Genomic DNA, 14,798 nt, shown 5'->3' on the forward strand with positions numbered 1-14,798 from the left:
AAAGAACAAGGCGAGAGAGGAAAGGAACAAGGCGAGAGAAGAAGTAACAAGGCGAGAGAGGAAAGGAACAAGGCGAGAGAAGAAGTAACAAGGCGAGAGAAGAAGTAACAAGGCAAGAGAGGAAAGGAACAAGGCGAGAGAAGAAGTAACAAGGCGAGAGAGGAAAGGAACAAGGCGAGAGAGGAAAGGAAAGGAACAAGGCGAGAGAGGAAAGTAACAAGGCGAGAGAAGAAAAGAACAAGGCGAGAGAGGAAAGGAACAAGGCGAGAGAAGAAGTAACAAGGCGAGAGAGGAAAGGAACAAGGCGAGAGAAGAAGTAACAAGGCGAGAGAAGAAGTAACAAGGCAAGAGAGGAAAGGAACAAGGCGAGAGAAGAAGTAACAAGGCGAGAGAGGAAAGGAACAAGGCGAGAGAAGTAACAAGGCGAGAGAGGAAAGTAACAAGGCGAGAGAGGAAAGTAACAAGGCGAGAGAGGAAAGTAACAAGGCGAGAGAGGAAAGTAACGAGGCGAGAGAGGAAAGGAACAAGGCAAGAGAGGAAAGGAACAAGGCGAGAGAGGAAAGGAACAAGGTGAGAAAGGAAAGGAAAAAGGCGAGAGAGGAAAGGAACAAGGCGAGAGAGGAAAGTAACAAGGCGAGAGAGGAAAGTAACAAGGCGAGAGAGGAAAGTAACAAGGCGAGAGAAGAAGTAACAAGGCGAGAGAGGAAAGGAACAAGGCGAGAGAGGAAAGTAACAAGGCGAGAGAAGAAGTAACAAGGCGAGGGGAGAAAGGAACAAGGCGGGAGAAGAAGTAACAAGGCGAGAGAGGAAAGTAACAAGGCGAGAGAGGAAAGGAACAAGGTGAGAGAGGAAGTAACAAGGTGAGAGAGGAAAGGAACAAGGCGAGAGAAGAAAGGAACAAGGCGAGAGAAGAAAGGAACAAGGCGAGAGAGGAAGTAACAAGGCGAGAGAGGAAAGGAACAAGGCGAGAGAAGAAAGTAACAAGGCGAGGGAGGAAAGGAACAAGGCGAGAGAGGAAAGGAACAAGGCGAGAGAAGAAGTAACAAGGCGAGAGAGGAAAGGAACAAGGCGAGAGAAGAAGTAACAAGGCGGGAGAAGAAGTAACAAGGCGAGAGAGGAAAGTAACAAGGCGAGAGAAGAAGTAACAAGGCGAGAGAGGAAAGGAACAAGGCGAGAGAAGAAAGGAACAAGGCGAGGGGAGAAAGGAACAAGGCAGGAGAAGAAGTAACAAGGCGAGAGAGGAAAGTAACAAGGCGAGAGAAGAAGTAACAAGGCGAGAGAGGAAAGGAACAAGGCGAGAGAGGAAAGTAACAAGGCGAGAGAGGAAAGGAACAAGGCGAGAGAGGAAAGTAACAAGGCGAGAGAGGAAAGTAACAAGGCGAGAGAGGAAAGGAACAAGGCGAGAGAAGAAGTAACAAGGCAAGAGAGGAAAGGAACAAGGCGAGAGAGGAAAGTAACAAGGCGAGAGAGGAAAGGAACAAGGCGAGAGAAGAAGTGTGAGGGGAAATCCAGAGAATGTGTGTTCCCCTCACTGTCTCTCCTGCTCCAGCTGCTCCTCCATGCCGTCCATCTTGGCCTCCAGGGCGGCAACACTGAGCCTGTGTTTTCCCCTGACAGCTCCCTCCATCTCTCCCAGCTTCAGCTTCAGCTCCTTGTTATGCCTCTCCAGAGCCTCCCTGGCCCCCTCAGCCTTCTGGCCCAGGGTCCTCTCTCCCTGCAGCTGCACCGTCAGAGTCTCCACCTGGAGAGGGAGGGGAGACAGAGGGATAGCAAGGGAGATTAAAACCAAGAAAAATGGACAAATGTAAATCGAGTCCCATATACTGTGTGTGTGTGTGTGTGTCTGTATGTGTGTGTGTGTAGGGGTAAGTGTGTGAGAGTGTGTACCTGAAGTGTAGTCTTCCTGTGTCTCTCGGCCACTAGTTCAGCATTGCTTTGCTCCTCCTCCAACTCCTCCTCCAGCTGAGTGACTCGCTCCTCCAACCTCCGCTTCTCATCACACAGAGCCGACCTGACAACACACACACTGTGAGTAATACACATGCATAATACACAGTAATACACACACCGTAAGTAATACACACGCATCATACACAGTAATACACACACATGAGTACACATACATACAGAAAGGAAAATAGAAAGAGAGATACTGACTTCCCGGTAGAGCTGTTGATGATCTCATCAGCCATCTCATCTCTCTCCTGCTGGGCCTGTCTCCTCATCTTCTCAGACACTGATAAATCCTACACACAGAGAGAGAGAGACAGATAGAGAGAGAAAGAGAGAGACAGACAGCAGGAGAGAGACAGAGAGAGAGAGAGAGAGAAAGAGAGAGAGAGAGAAAGAGACAGACAGAAGGAGAGACAGAGAGAGAGAGCAAGAGATGGCGTTAGCATCCTAAAACATAAGAGCTTGTGTCTTTGCAAATCTCTCACACACACACCAGCACACACACCTCTGTAAGCTGCAGTAACTCCGCCTCCAAGGTCTGCAGGCGCTTCTCTGTGTCTTTTGATTGGACGACCATCTCGTCACGGGCCAGCTTGGACTCATCCAGCTCACGAAGCACCTCCTTCATCTGAACCTGAGAGAGAGCGAAAAGGAGGGTTGATTAAACATGGTTTTCCACAAGGCTCTGTGCTGGGACCCTTACCGTTCTCATTATAGCTGTGGTTTATATATCAGTTAACTGCACAGCATCTAATCTCAGACTGAGCAAGCAGCATTAGAAAGAAAGAGAGAAGGGGGCTGTAGCTTACCTGCAGTCTCCGTAGCTGCCTAAGCCCCTCCTCCCTGCCGCGATTGGCTGTCTCCACCTGGGCCTCAGCCTCCTGTAGCTCCCCCTCCAGCTGCTTCTTGACGGACATGGCCTGAGAGCGTTGACTCCTCTCCTCCTCTAGCTGGGTCTCCAACTCCCTCACCTGGGGGGGAAGGAGAGAAAGAGAAGAGGAGGGGGATGGAAAGAAAGGGAATGGCAGAGAAAGAGAGAAGTTTAGCATCTAATCCAAATTAATAACTGTCTCCCCATATTCAGGCTTGATACACTCCTCTTCCTCTCTCTTCTCTCCATACCTGTTTGTTGAGAGACCTCCTCTTCTCCTCTCCTTTCTCCTCTTTGGTGCTGATCTCTCTCTCAAACTGGGCCCTGAGGGCTTGGAGGGTGACCTCGAGCCTCAGCCTGGAGTTCTCCGCCTCCCCCAGCTCCTCCTCCAGCTCCTGGGTCTGAGTGCGCAGGGACTCTGCCTCTGTCTCCAGGGCCCGGCGGGAACGCTCCAACTCATGCACCTGACACAGGAGGAGAGAAATGTGTGAGATACATTTTCACTCTGTCATACAAATACACACACACACACACACACACACACACACACACACACACACACACACACACACACACGTACATTCTTCCCCACGTCATCCTGTTGATTGACTAGTTGTTCCATGTCTATGCGGAGCTGCTTGTTAGATCTCTCCAGCTCGTCCCTCTGATCTTGGGCCTCCTGTAAGTGTGGATGGGAACAATGAAGTATCAACACTCACTATTATTTAGATGAACATGAAAACAACTTTTTATGCTGATAACTGGATAATAATGTGTGTAGTCACTCCAGTGGTACCTGCAGGGCTCGTGCCAGTGCCAGGGAGCGTGTCTCCTTCTCTCTACTGTCTGCCTCGGCCCTGTCTCTCTCCTCAGCCAGCCGGGCACTCACCGCCTTCTCCTCTGACAGGCACTGAGGGGGCAAAGGGCAGGGGTTACATCACGGTTACCTCTCACCTTTAACCTCTAACCCCTGAACTCTGACCTGGTCAAACTTCTTCTGCCTCTTCTCCAGGGTGGTGCAGTTCTGTCTCTCTCTCTGCAGGGCCAGGGTCATGTCCTCTATCTCCTCCCTCAGCCTCTCCCTCTGTCGCTCCACGCGTTCTTTCTCCTCCTCCTTCTGTCGTTCTCTCTGGACGGCCTGGTCTAGGTCTCTCTGCAGTTTCCTGCGGGTCTCCTCTCCTGCCTCCACCGCCCCATTCACCTCCTCTGACTGCCTCCGCAACTCAGCCAGCTAGAGAGGGAGAGAGGGAGTGATGTGAGGAGGAAGATAGACTTACTGTAGAAGACAACTCAACATGTTTTATATTATAATCTAGAGGAAAGTTTTTTTTACACAATGATGTTTACCTGCTGAGTGTGAGTCTGTATTTGTCTGGAGAGATCCTTGGCTCTCTCCTCTTCCTCCTCCACTCTCTCCATCAGTCCATTCCTCTCCTCCTCCAGAGCTCTCACCCTGGAGCCCAGAGCCAGCTTCTGACGAGTCTCATCCTGAAGTAGCTCCTGAGAGTGAAAGCAGGAAAGTGATCACGCTCTCCGTAGCCGATGTAATTAAGACCTTTAAACTGGTCGACATTCACAAGGCCGCAGGGCCAGATGGATTACCAGGACGTGTTCTCCGAGCATGAGCTGACCAACTGTCTAGTGTCTTCACTGACCACCATAGTCCCTGTGCCCAAGTGTCTCACTGACCACCATAGTCCCTGTGCCCAAGTGTCTCCCTGACCACCATAGTCCCTGTGCCCAAGTGTCTCACTGACCACCATAGTCCCTGTGCCCAAGTGCCTACCTGACCACCATAGTCCCTGTGCCCAAGTGTCTCCCTGACCACCATAGTCCCTGTGCCCAAGTCTCTCCCTGACCACCATAGTCCCTGTGCCCAAGTGTCTCACTGACCACCATAGTCCCTGTGCCCAAGAGTATCACTGACCACCATAGTCCCTGTGCCCAAGTGACTCACTGACCCATAGTCCCTGTGCCCAAGTCTCTCCCTGACCACCATAGTCCCTGTGCCCAAGTGTCTCACTGACCACCATAGTCCCTGTGCCTAAGTGTCTCACTGACCACCATAGTCCCTGTGCCTAAGTGTCTAACTGACCACCATAGTCCCTGTGCCCAAGTGTCTTCACTGACCACCATAGTCCCTGTGCCCAAGTGTCTCACTGACCACCATAGTCCCTGTGCCCAAGTGTCTCACTGACCACCATAGTCCCTGTGCCTAAGTGTCTCACTGACCACCATAGTCCCTGTGCCTAAGTGTCTAACTGACCACCATAGTCCCTGTGCCCAAGTGTCTCACTGACCACCATAGTCCCTGTGCCTAAGTGTCTAACTGACCACCATAGTCCCTGTGCCCAAGTGTCTCCCTGACCACCATAGTCCCTGTGCCCAAGTGTCTCCCTGACCACCATAGTCCCTGTGCCCAAGTGTCTCACTGACCACCATAGTCCCTGTGCCTAAGTGTCTAACTGACCACCATAGTCCCTGTGCCCAAGTGTCTCACTGACCACCATAGTCCCTGTGCCTAAGTGTCTAACTGACCACCATAGTCCCTGTGCCCAAGTGTCTCACTGACCACCATAGTCCCTGTGCCTAAGTGTCTAACTGACCACCATAGTCCCTGTGCCTAAGTATCTAACTGACCACCATAGTCCCTGTGCCCAAGTGTCTCACTGACCACCATAGTCCCTGTGCCTAAGTGTCTAACTGACCACCATAGGCCCTGTGCCCAAGTGTCTCCCTGACCACCATAGTCCCTGTGCCCAAGTGTCTCCCTGACCACCATAGTCCCTGTGCCCAAGTGTCTCACTGACCACCATAGTCCCTGTGCCTAAGTGTCTAACTGACCACCATAGTCCCTGTGCCCAAGTGTCTCACTGACCACCATAGTCCCTGTGCCTAAGTGTCTAACTGACCACCATAGTCCCTGTGCCTAAGTGTCTAACTGACCACCATAGTCCCTGTGCCCAAGTGTCTCACTGACCACCATAGTCCCTGTGCCTAAGTGTCTAACTGACCACCATAGTCCCTGTGCCCAAGTGTCTCACTGACCACCATAGTCCCTGTGCCTAAGTGTCTAACTGACCACCATAGTCCCTGTGCCTAAGTGTCTCACTGACCACCATAGTCCCTGTGCCTAAGTGTCTAACTGACCACCATAGTCCCTGTGCCCAAGTGTCTCCCTGACCACCATAGTCCCTGTGCCTAAGTGTCTAACTGACCACCTTAGTCCCTGTGCCTAAGTGTCTAACTGACCACCATGGTCCCTGTGCCCAAGTGTCTCACTGACCACCATAGTCCCTGTGCCTAAGTGTCTAACTGACCACCATAGTCCCTGTGCCCAAGTGTCTCCCTGACCACCATAGTCCCTGTGCCCAAGTGTCTCCCTGACCACCATAGTCCCTGTGCCCAAGTGTCTCACTGACCACCATAGTCCCTGTGCCTAAGTGTCTAACTGACCACCATAGTCCCTGTGCCCAAGTGTCTCACTGACCACCATAGTCCCTGTGCCTAAGTGTCTAACTGACCACCATAGTCCCTGTGCCTAAGTGTCTAACTGACCACCATAGTCCCTGTGCCCAAGTGTCTCACTGACCACCATAGTCCCTGTGCCTAAGTGTCTAACTGACCACCATAGTCCCTGTGCCCAAGTGTCTCACTGACCACCATAGTCCCTGTGCCTAAGTGTCTAACTGACCACCATAGTCCCTGTGCCTAAGTGTCTCACTGACCACCATAGTCCCTGTGCCTAAGTGTCTAACTGACCACCATAGTCCCTGTGCCCAAGTGTCTCACTGACCACCATAGTCCCTGTGCCTAAGTGTCTAACTGACCACCATAGTCCCTGTGCCCAAGTGTCTCCCTGACCACCATAGTCCCTGTGCCTAAGTGTCTAACTGACCACCATAGTCCCTGTGCCCAAGTGTCTCACTGACCACCATAGTCCCTGTGCCCAAGTGTCTCACTGACCACCATAGTCCCTGTGCCTAAGTGTCTAACTGACCACCATAGTCCCTGTGCCCAAGTGTCTCACTGACCACCATAGTCCCTGTGCCTAAGTGTCTAACTGACCACCATAGTCCCTGTGCCTAAGTGTCTAACTGACCACCATGGTCCCTGTGCCCAAGTGTCTCACTGACCACCATAGTCCCTGTGCCTAAGTGTCTAACTGACCACCATAGTCCCTGTGCCCAAGTGTCTCCCTGACCACCATAGTCCCTGTGCCCAAGTGTCTCCCTGACCACCATAGTCCCTGTGCCCAAGTGTCTCACTGACCACCATAGTCCCTGTGCCTAAGTGTCTAACTGACCACCATAGTCCCTGTGCCCAAGTGTCTCACTGACCACCATAGTCCCTGTGCCTAAGTGTCTAACTGACCACCATAGTCCCTGTGCCTAAGTGTCTAACTGACCACCATAGTCCCTGTGCCCAAGTGTCTCACTGACCACCATAGTCCCTGTGCCTCAGTGTCTAACTGACCACCATAGTCCCTGTGCCCAAGTGTCTCACTGACCACCATAGTCCCTGTGCCTAAGTGTCTAACTGACCACCATAGTCCCTGTGCCTAAGTGTCTCACTGACCACCATAGTCCCTGTGCCTAAGTGTCTAACTGACCACCATAGTCCCTGTGCCCAAGTGTCTCACTGACCACCATAGTCCCTGTGCCTAAGTGTCTAACTGACCACCATAGTCCCTGTGCCCAAGTGTCTCCCTGACCACCATAGTCCCTGTGCCTAAGTGTCTCACTGACCACCATAGTCCCTGTGCCCAAGTGTCTCACTGACCACCATAGTCCCTGTGCCTAAGTGTCTAACTGACCACCATAGTCCCTGTGCCTAAGTGTCTAACTGACCACCATAGTCCCTGTGCCCAAGTGTCTCACTGACCACCATAGTCCCTGTGCCTAAGTGTCTAACTGACCACCATAGTCCCTGTGCCCAAGTGTCTCCCTGACCACCATAGTCCCTGTGCCTAAGTGTCTAACTGACCACCATAGTCCCTGTGCCCAAGTGTCTCACTGACCACCATAGTCCCTGTGCCTAAGTGTCTAACTGACCACCATAGTCCCTGTGCCTAAGTGTCTAACTGACCACCATAGTCCCTGTGCCCAAGTGTCTCACTGACCACCATAGTCCCTGTGCCTAAGTGTCTAACTGACCACCATAGTCCCTGTGCCCAAGTGTCTCACTGACCACCATAGTCCCTGTGCCTAAGTGTCTAACTGACCACCATAGTCCCTGTGCCTAAGTGTCTCACTGACCACCATAGTCCCTGTGCCTAAGTGTCTAACTGACCACCATAGTCCCTGTGCCCAAGTGTCTCCCTGACCACCATAGTCCCTGTGCCCAAGTGTCTCACTGACCACCATAGTCCCTGTGCCCAAGTGTCTCACTGACCACCATAGTCCCTGTGCCCAAGTGCCTCCCTGACCACCATAGTCCCTGTGCCCAAGTGCCTACCTGACCACCATAGTCCCTGTGCCCAAGTCTCTCCCTGACCACCATAGTCCCTGTGCCCAAGTCTCTCCCTGACCACTATAGTCCCTGTGCCCAAGTCTCTCCCTGACCACCATAGTCCCTGTGCCCAAGAGTATCACTGACCACCATAGTCCCTGTGCCCAAGTCTCTCCCTGACCACCATAGTCCCTGTGCCCAAGAAGATCAAGGTAACCTGCCTAAATGACTACCATCCCGTAGCACTCACATCTGTAGCCATGAAAGTGCTTTGAAAGGCTGGTCATGGTTCACATCAACACCATCATCCCAGAAACCCTAGACCCACTCCAATTTGCATACCGCCCCAACAGATCCACAAATGACGCAATCTCTATTGCACTCAACACTTCCCTTTCCCACCTGGACAAAAGGAACATCAATGCTGTTCATCGACTACAGCTCTCAGCATTCAACACCATAGTGCCCACAAAGCTCATCACTAAGCTAAGGACCCTGGGACCAAACACCTACCGCTGCAACTTGATCCTACACTTACTGACAGGCCGCCCCCCAGGTGGTAAGGGTAGGAAACAACACATCTGCCACGCTGATCCTCAACACAGGGACCCCTCGGGGGTGCGTGCTTAGTCCCCTCCTGTACACCCTGTTCACTCATGACTGTGTGGCCAAGCACGACTCCAACACCATCATTAAGTTTTCCGTTGACACAACAGTGGTAGGCCTGATCACCGACAACAACGAGACAGCCTATAGGGAGGAGGTCAGATACCTGGCAGTGTGGTGGCAGGACAACAAACTCCTTCAATGTGATCAAGACAAAGGAGATGATTGTGGACTTCATGAAAAGGAGGGCCGAGCAGGCCCCCATTCTCATTGACGGGGCTGCAGTGGAGCAGGTTGAGAGTTTCAAGTTCCTTGGTGTCCACATCACCAAAAAACTAACATGGTCCAAGCACATCAAGACAGTCGTGAAGAGGGCACGACAAAACCTATTCCCCCTCAGGAGACTGAAAAGATTTGGCATGGGTCATTTGGCATTTCACAGTAAGGTCTACCTACACCTGTTGTATTCGGTGCATGTGACAAATAACATTTGATTTGATATCAACATGGAAGTGGTTAAAAACAGAGGATGAAGGAGTTGGCAGTGTGTGTGTGTGTACCTGAGCGTCGTGGAGCTGGCTCTCCAGGCTGCTGACCTCCTTGTTGAGATGGAGGGATTTGGAGTCAGAGGAGGAGAGAGAACTAGAGAGGGTCTCCATCTCAGACTGTAGCTTGTGCAGTCGCTCCTCTCTCTCCTCTCTCTCTCTGTCGGCCTGTGCAAGGCGTGCGGTCAGCTCCTGGACTTGGCCCTCTGCCCTCTTGCGGCCCCTCTCACTCTCCATGCGGACCCCCTGCAGGGACTTCAGCTCTGAGGCCAAGCTCACCCTCTCATCCTCTAATAGAGTCTTGGCCTTCTCTAGGGACTGACGGGCCTGGGGAGACCATATAACATCAGGAATTACTACATACATACCATACGCATAGAAACACTACGTTACAGACGTGTCAGTGACCAGTCTACAGAGAGAGAATAACATGCAGGAGTCCCTACCGACACTGTACTGTGGGAATAACACACCCAATATGCACAGAGAGTCACTGCATAGGCTCCATTCTGTGTTTGACTCACCCGCTTGCTGTTGTCCAGTTGTTCCTGCAGGTTGTCTATGGCAGAGCAGTGCTTGACTCTGAGCTCTGAGAGCTGGGCCTCGTGACGTCTCGTCTCCCCCTCAACACACCTCTGGAGCTCCCCCAGCTCTGCCTCTCTACGAGACCTGAGTTCCTGCTGGGCCGCCGTGGTGTCCAGTGTGTCTTCCAGCTCTGTCCTCAAGGCCTCCAGCTCCTCCCCCAGGTCTCTCCTCTGTTTCTCTGCCCTCTCTCTCATCCCTCGTTCATTCTCCACTTCCTCCTTCAGCTCTGACACCTGAGACATGGCCTCTCTCAGAGCCCTCTGAGCCTCAGTCCTTCGTGCACCCTCCTCCTCCAATCTGGGAGAAAGAGAGAGAGAAGTCAAATATGGTGTTCCGCAAGGCACTGTGCTGGAACCATTTTGATTACCATTATCAAGAGAGAAAGCAGTTTTGTAAAACTATGCAAATGAGGGGGTTGATATTTCCACTCTTCTCAAGGTGTGTGAATATACAGTATAGATTTCATCTCACCTCCCCTGTAGGGTTGTGATATCTTTCTCTCTCTGAGCCAGGGTGCCCCTGAGTTCAGCGGACAGTAGTCCCAGGTCAGAGAGCTGCTCCTGGGCTTCCACAGCTTCACCCTCCATCCTCCTCCTCCACTTCTCCTGCTCCAGACGACCCTGCTCCTCACGCTTCAACCGATCTACAGGAACGAGGGTGAAGAAGAGAAAGAAAATAGAAAATAATTAATACTAGGACAAGATTCTGAAACAGTGTGCAGCAAGTTCATCAAATGTATGTCATAACGTTAAGTATGCATAACAAGTGCCATCAGTTAGGAACAAGCTTTACCTTCCAGGTCAGCAATGACTGCTTCCTGTTTGTTTTTCAGTTTGTTGAGACTCTTGGTCTTCTCCTCTTCCTCAGTCAGTGAGTCTGTCACCTCATTCAACCTCTCCTCCAGCTGCTTCTTCTCCTGAGAGACAGAGACAACATGGACAAATGAAGTTCCAGCTGAGTGAACCCTGGGTTAGTAAGCTTCTATAAATCCCTTCAGTCCTGTCCAGCTGAGTCAACCCTGGGTTAGTAAGCTTCTATAAATCCCTTCAGTCCTGTCCAGCTGAGTCAACCCTGGGTTAGTAAGCTTCTATAAATCCCTTCAGTCCTGTCCAGTTGAGTCAACCCTGGGTTAGTAAGCTTCTATAAATCCCTTCAGTCCTGTCCAGCTGAGTCAACCCTGGGTTAGTAAGCTTCTATAAATCCCTTCAGTCCTGTCCAGTTGAGTCAACCCTGGGTTAGTCAGCTTCTATAAATCCCTTCAGTCCTGTCCAGCTGAGTCAACCCTGGGTTAGTCAGCTTCTATAAATCCCTTCAGTCCTGTCCAGCTGAGTCAACCCTGGGTAGGTCAGCTTCTATAAATCCCTTCAGTCCTGTCCAGCTGAGTCAACCCTGGGTTAGTAAGCTTCTATAAATCCCTTCAGCCCTGTCCAGCCTAGTCAACCCTGGGTTAGTCAGCTTCTATAAATCCCTTCAGTCCTGTCCAGCTGAGTGAACCCTGGGTTAGTAAGCTTCTATAAATCCCTTCAGTTCTGTCCAGCTGAGTCAACCCTGGGTTAGTAAGCTTCTATAAAGCCCTTCAGTTCTGTCCAGCTGAGTCAACCCTGGGTTAGTAAGCTTCTATAAAGCCCTTCAGTTCTGTCCAGCTGAGTGAACCCTGGGTTAGTAAGCTTCTATAAAGCCCTTCAGTTCTGTCCAGCTGAGTCAACCCTGGGTTAGTAAGCTTCTATAAAGCCCTTCAGTCCTGTCCAGCTGATTCAACCCTGGGTTAGTAAGCCTCTATAAATCCCTTCAGTCCTGTCCAGCTGAGTGAAACCCTGGGTTAGTCAGCTTCTATAAAGCCCTTCGGTCCTGTTCAGCTGAGTGAATCCTGGGTTAGTAAGCTTCTATAAAGCCCTTCAGTCCTGTCCAGCTGAGTGAACCCTGGGTAGGTCAGCTTCTATAAAGCCCTTCAGTCCTGTCCAGCTGAGTGAACCCTGGGTTAGTAAGCTTCTATAAAGCCCTTCAGTTCTGTCCAGCTGAGTAAACCCTGGTATTGGCAGCTTCTATAAAGCCCTTCAGTTCTGTCCAGCTGAGTAAGCCCTGGGTAGGTCAGCTTCTATAAAGCCCTTCAGTCCTGTCCAGCTGAGTGAACCCTGGGTATGTCAGCTTCTACCTTGGGTTGTGCCGTGGCGGAGATCTTTGTGGGCTATACTCGGCCTTGTCTCAGGATGGTAAGTTGGTGGTTGAAGATATCCCTCTAGTGGTGTGGGGGCTGTGCTTTGGCAAAGTGGGTGGGGTTATATCCTTCCTGTTTGGCCCTGCCCGGGGGTATCATCGGATAGGGCCACCGAGTCTCCTGACCCCTCCTGTCTCAGCCTCCAGTATTTATGCTGCAGTAGTTTATGCGTCGGGGGGCTAGGGTCAGTTTGTTATATCTGGAGTACTTCTCCTGTCTTATCCGGTGTCCTGTGTGAATTTAAGTATGCTCTCTCTAATATTCTCTTTCTCTCTCTCGGAGGACCTGAGCCGTAGGACCATGCCTAAGGACTACCTGGCATGATGACTCCTTGCTGTCCCCAGTCCACCTGGCCGTGCTGCTGCTCCAGTTTCAACTGTTCTGCCTGCGGCTATGGAATCCTGACCTGTTTACCGGACGTGCTACCTGTCCCATACCTATTATTAGACCATGCTGGTCATTTATGAACATTTGAACATCTTGGGCAAGTTCTGTTATAATCTCCACCCGGAGATTGGCCTTTCTAAGGAGTTTTTCCTAGATACCGGGCTTCAACACCTGCATTGCTTGCTGTTTGGGGTTTTAGGCTGGGTTTCTGTACAGCACTTTGAGATATCAGCTGATGTACGAAGGGCTATATAAATAAATATGATTTGATTCTATAAAGCCCTTCAGTCCTGTCCAGTTGAGTGAACCCTGGGTAGGTCAGCTTCTATAAAGCCCTTCAGTCCTGTCCAGGATGAGGTAAGTGTTCCAGTTATATGCGGTCCAGGGTTTATACCGTAGCCAGTGTAACTATGGTTACCTTGCTGAGGCGGTCTCTCTGTTCTCCAGTGCTCAGCATCTCTGTCTCCAGACTCTTGACCTTGGTCTCCAGGGTAACCTTCTCCAACTGGAGGCGCTGTCTGGCCGACTCCTCCTCCTCCAACTGCTCCTCCAGATCCTGAGGAGGAGAGGGAGAGGGGAGGAGAGGAGGAGAGAGAGGGAAATGGGAGGAGAGAAGGAGGGAGAGGGGAGGAGAGAGAGAGAAAGGGGAGGAGAGAAGAAGGGAGAGAGGAAGAGAGGAGTAGAGAGGGGAGGAGTGACAGAACATTAGAGAGACTGAGAGATCCAGTTATTCAGCAGAGCCTCTCATCTAAAGTTCCAAAACAATGCTGCTCTCTTCCTCATTATCATGTGCTTCATGTCCCCTTCTCTGTCTTCCACTCTCCCACTGTCCTGTACCGTCACGTGCTGCTGCATCTTCTTCTTCTCATTGGTCATCTGAACGCCCCTCTCCTCCTCCTCCTCCAATCGTCCCTCCAGCTCCCCCAGGATTTCCTCCAACTCCTGCTTCCTGCTGACCAGTCTGGCCCTCATCTCCTCCGCCTCAGCAAACAGCTCCGCCTCCGCCTGCAGCTGGTCTGTCAGCACCGCCTTCTCCTCCATCAGCTAGGAACCAGGGATGAGAGGGGAGAAAGGGGGAGAAAGGGACAGGGAGGTAAGTGTTCTGGTCTCTCTACCTGCTGGTGCTTTATTATCAGATGTGTTGTACACAGAGAGAGAGAGAGAGAGAGAGAGAGAGAGAGAGAGAGTGAGAGACCTACAGAGAGAGAGAGAGAGAGAGAGACAGAATAACTGACCACTGTGACTGACCCAAACTTAAGGAAAGCTTTGACTATGTACAGACTTAGTGAGCATAGCCTTGCTATTGAGAAAGGCCGCCGTAGGCAGACATGGCTCTCAAGAGAAGACAGGCTATGTGCACACTGCCCACAAAATGAGTTGGAAATTGAGCTGCACTTCCTAACCGCCTGTCCAACGTATGACCATATTAGAGATACATATTTCCCTCAGATTACAAAGAATTCGAAAACAAATCCAATTTTGATAAACTCCCATATCTACTGGGTGAAATTCCACAAGAAAAGGGCAACCAGTGAAGAACAAACCCATATGTACCAGTAAATACAACCCATATTTATGCTTATTTATTTTCCCTTGTGTACTTTAACCATTTGTACATTGTTACAACACTGTATATATATATATATAATATGACATGTGTAATGTCTTTATTGTTTTGAAAATTCTCTGTGTAATGTTTACTGTTAATTTTTATTGATTATTTCACTTTTGTATATTATCTACCTCACTTGCTTTGGCATTGTTAACAAGTTTCCCATGCCAATAAAACCCCTTGAATTGAATTGAGAGAGAGAGAGAGAGAGAGACACCTCCAGATAGATAGATACACCTCCAAAGAGATCGATAGATACACCTCCAGATAGATAGATAGATAAAACTCCAGCTAGACAGATAAACCTTCAGATAGATAGATAAACATCCAGATAGATAGATAGATACACCTCCAGATAGATTGATATATACACCTCCAGATAGATAGATATATACACCTCCAGATAGATAGATATATACACCTCCAGATAGATAGATATATACATCTCCAGATAGATAGATATATACATCTCCAGATAGATAGATAGAGAAACCTCCAGATAGATAGATAGATACACCTCCAGATAGATAGATTGATACACCTCCAGATAGATAGATAGATACACCTCCAGAT

At 50.5% G+C, this 14,798-nt stretch overlaps 1 protein-coding gene across 2 annotated transcripts in view; it reads right to left on the reverse strand.

Annotated features, from left to right (window-relative positions):
- The window catches only part of LOC135520672 (myosin-10-like), an 87,379-nt gene that overhangs the window by 11,055 nt on the left and 61,526 nt on the right, over positions 1 to 14,798 (reverse strand). For both annotated transcript variants that reach the window (XM_064946392.1, XM_064946393.1), the window contains exons 24-39: positions 13,451 to 13,657; positions 13,032 to 13,169; positions 10,804 to 10,927; positions 10,483 to 10,654; positions 9,951 to 10,308; positions 9,442 to 9,753; positions 4,172 to 4,324; positions 3,807 to 4,055; positions 3,621 to 3,734; positions 3,405 to 3,503; positions 3,076 to 3,288; positions 2,763 to 2,924; positions 2,459 to 2,587; positions 2,158 to 2,246; positions 1,888 to 2,011; positions 1,533 to 1,741 (exon numbers count right to left, since the gene is read on the reverse strand). In XM_064946392.1, the coding sequence (XP_064802464.1) occupies positions 1,533 to 1,741; positions 1,888 to 2,011; positions 2,158 to 2,246; positions 2,459 to 2,587; positions 2,763 to 2,924; positions 3,076 to 3,288; positions 3,405 to 3,503; positions 3,621 to 3,734; positions 3,807 to 4,055; positions 4,172 to 4,324; positions 9,442 to 9,753; positions 9,951 to 10,308; positions 10,483 to 10,654; positions 10,804 to 10,927; positions 13,032 to 13,169; positions 13,451 to 13,657 (2,852 nt within the window). The remainder of the gene's footprint in view (positions 1 to 1,532; positions 1,742 to 1,887; positions 2,012 to 2,157; positions 2,247 to 2,458; positions 2,588 to 2,762; positions 2,925 to 3,075; positions 3,289 to 3,404; positions 3,504 to 3,620; positions 3,735 to 3,806; positions 4,056 to 4,171; positions 4,325 to 9,441; positions 9,754 to 9,950; positions 10,309 to 10,482; positions 10,655 to 10,803; positions 10,928 to 13,031; positions 13,170 to 13,450; positions 13,658 to 14,798) is intronic.

Source organism: Oncorhynchus masou, chromosome 29, assembly GCF_036934945.1.
Source record: "Oncorhynchus masou masou isolate Uvic2021 chromosome 29, UVic_Omas_1.1, whole genome shotgun sequence".
Lineage (NCBI taxonomy): Eukaryota > Metazoa > Chordata > Actinopteri > Salmoniformes > Salmonidae > Oncorhynchus > Oncorhynchus masou.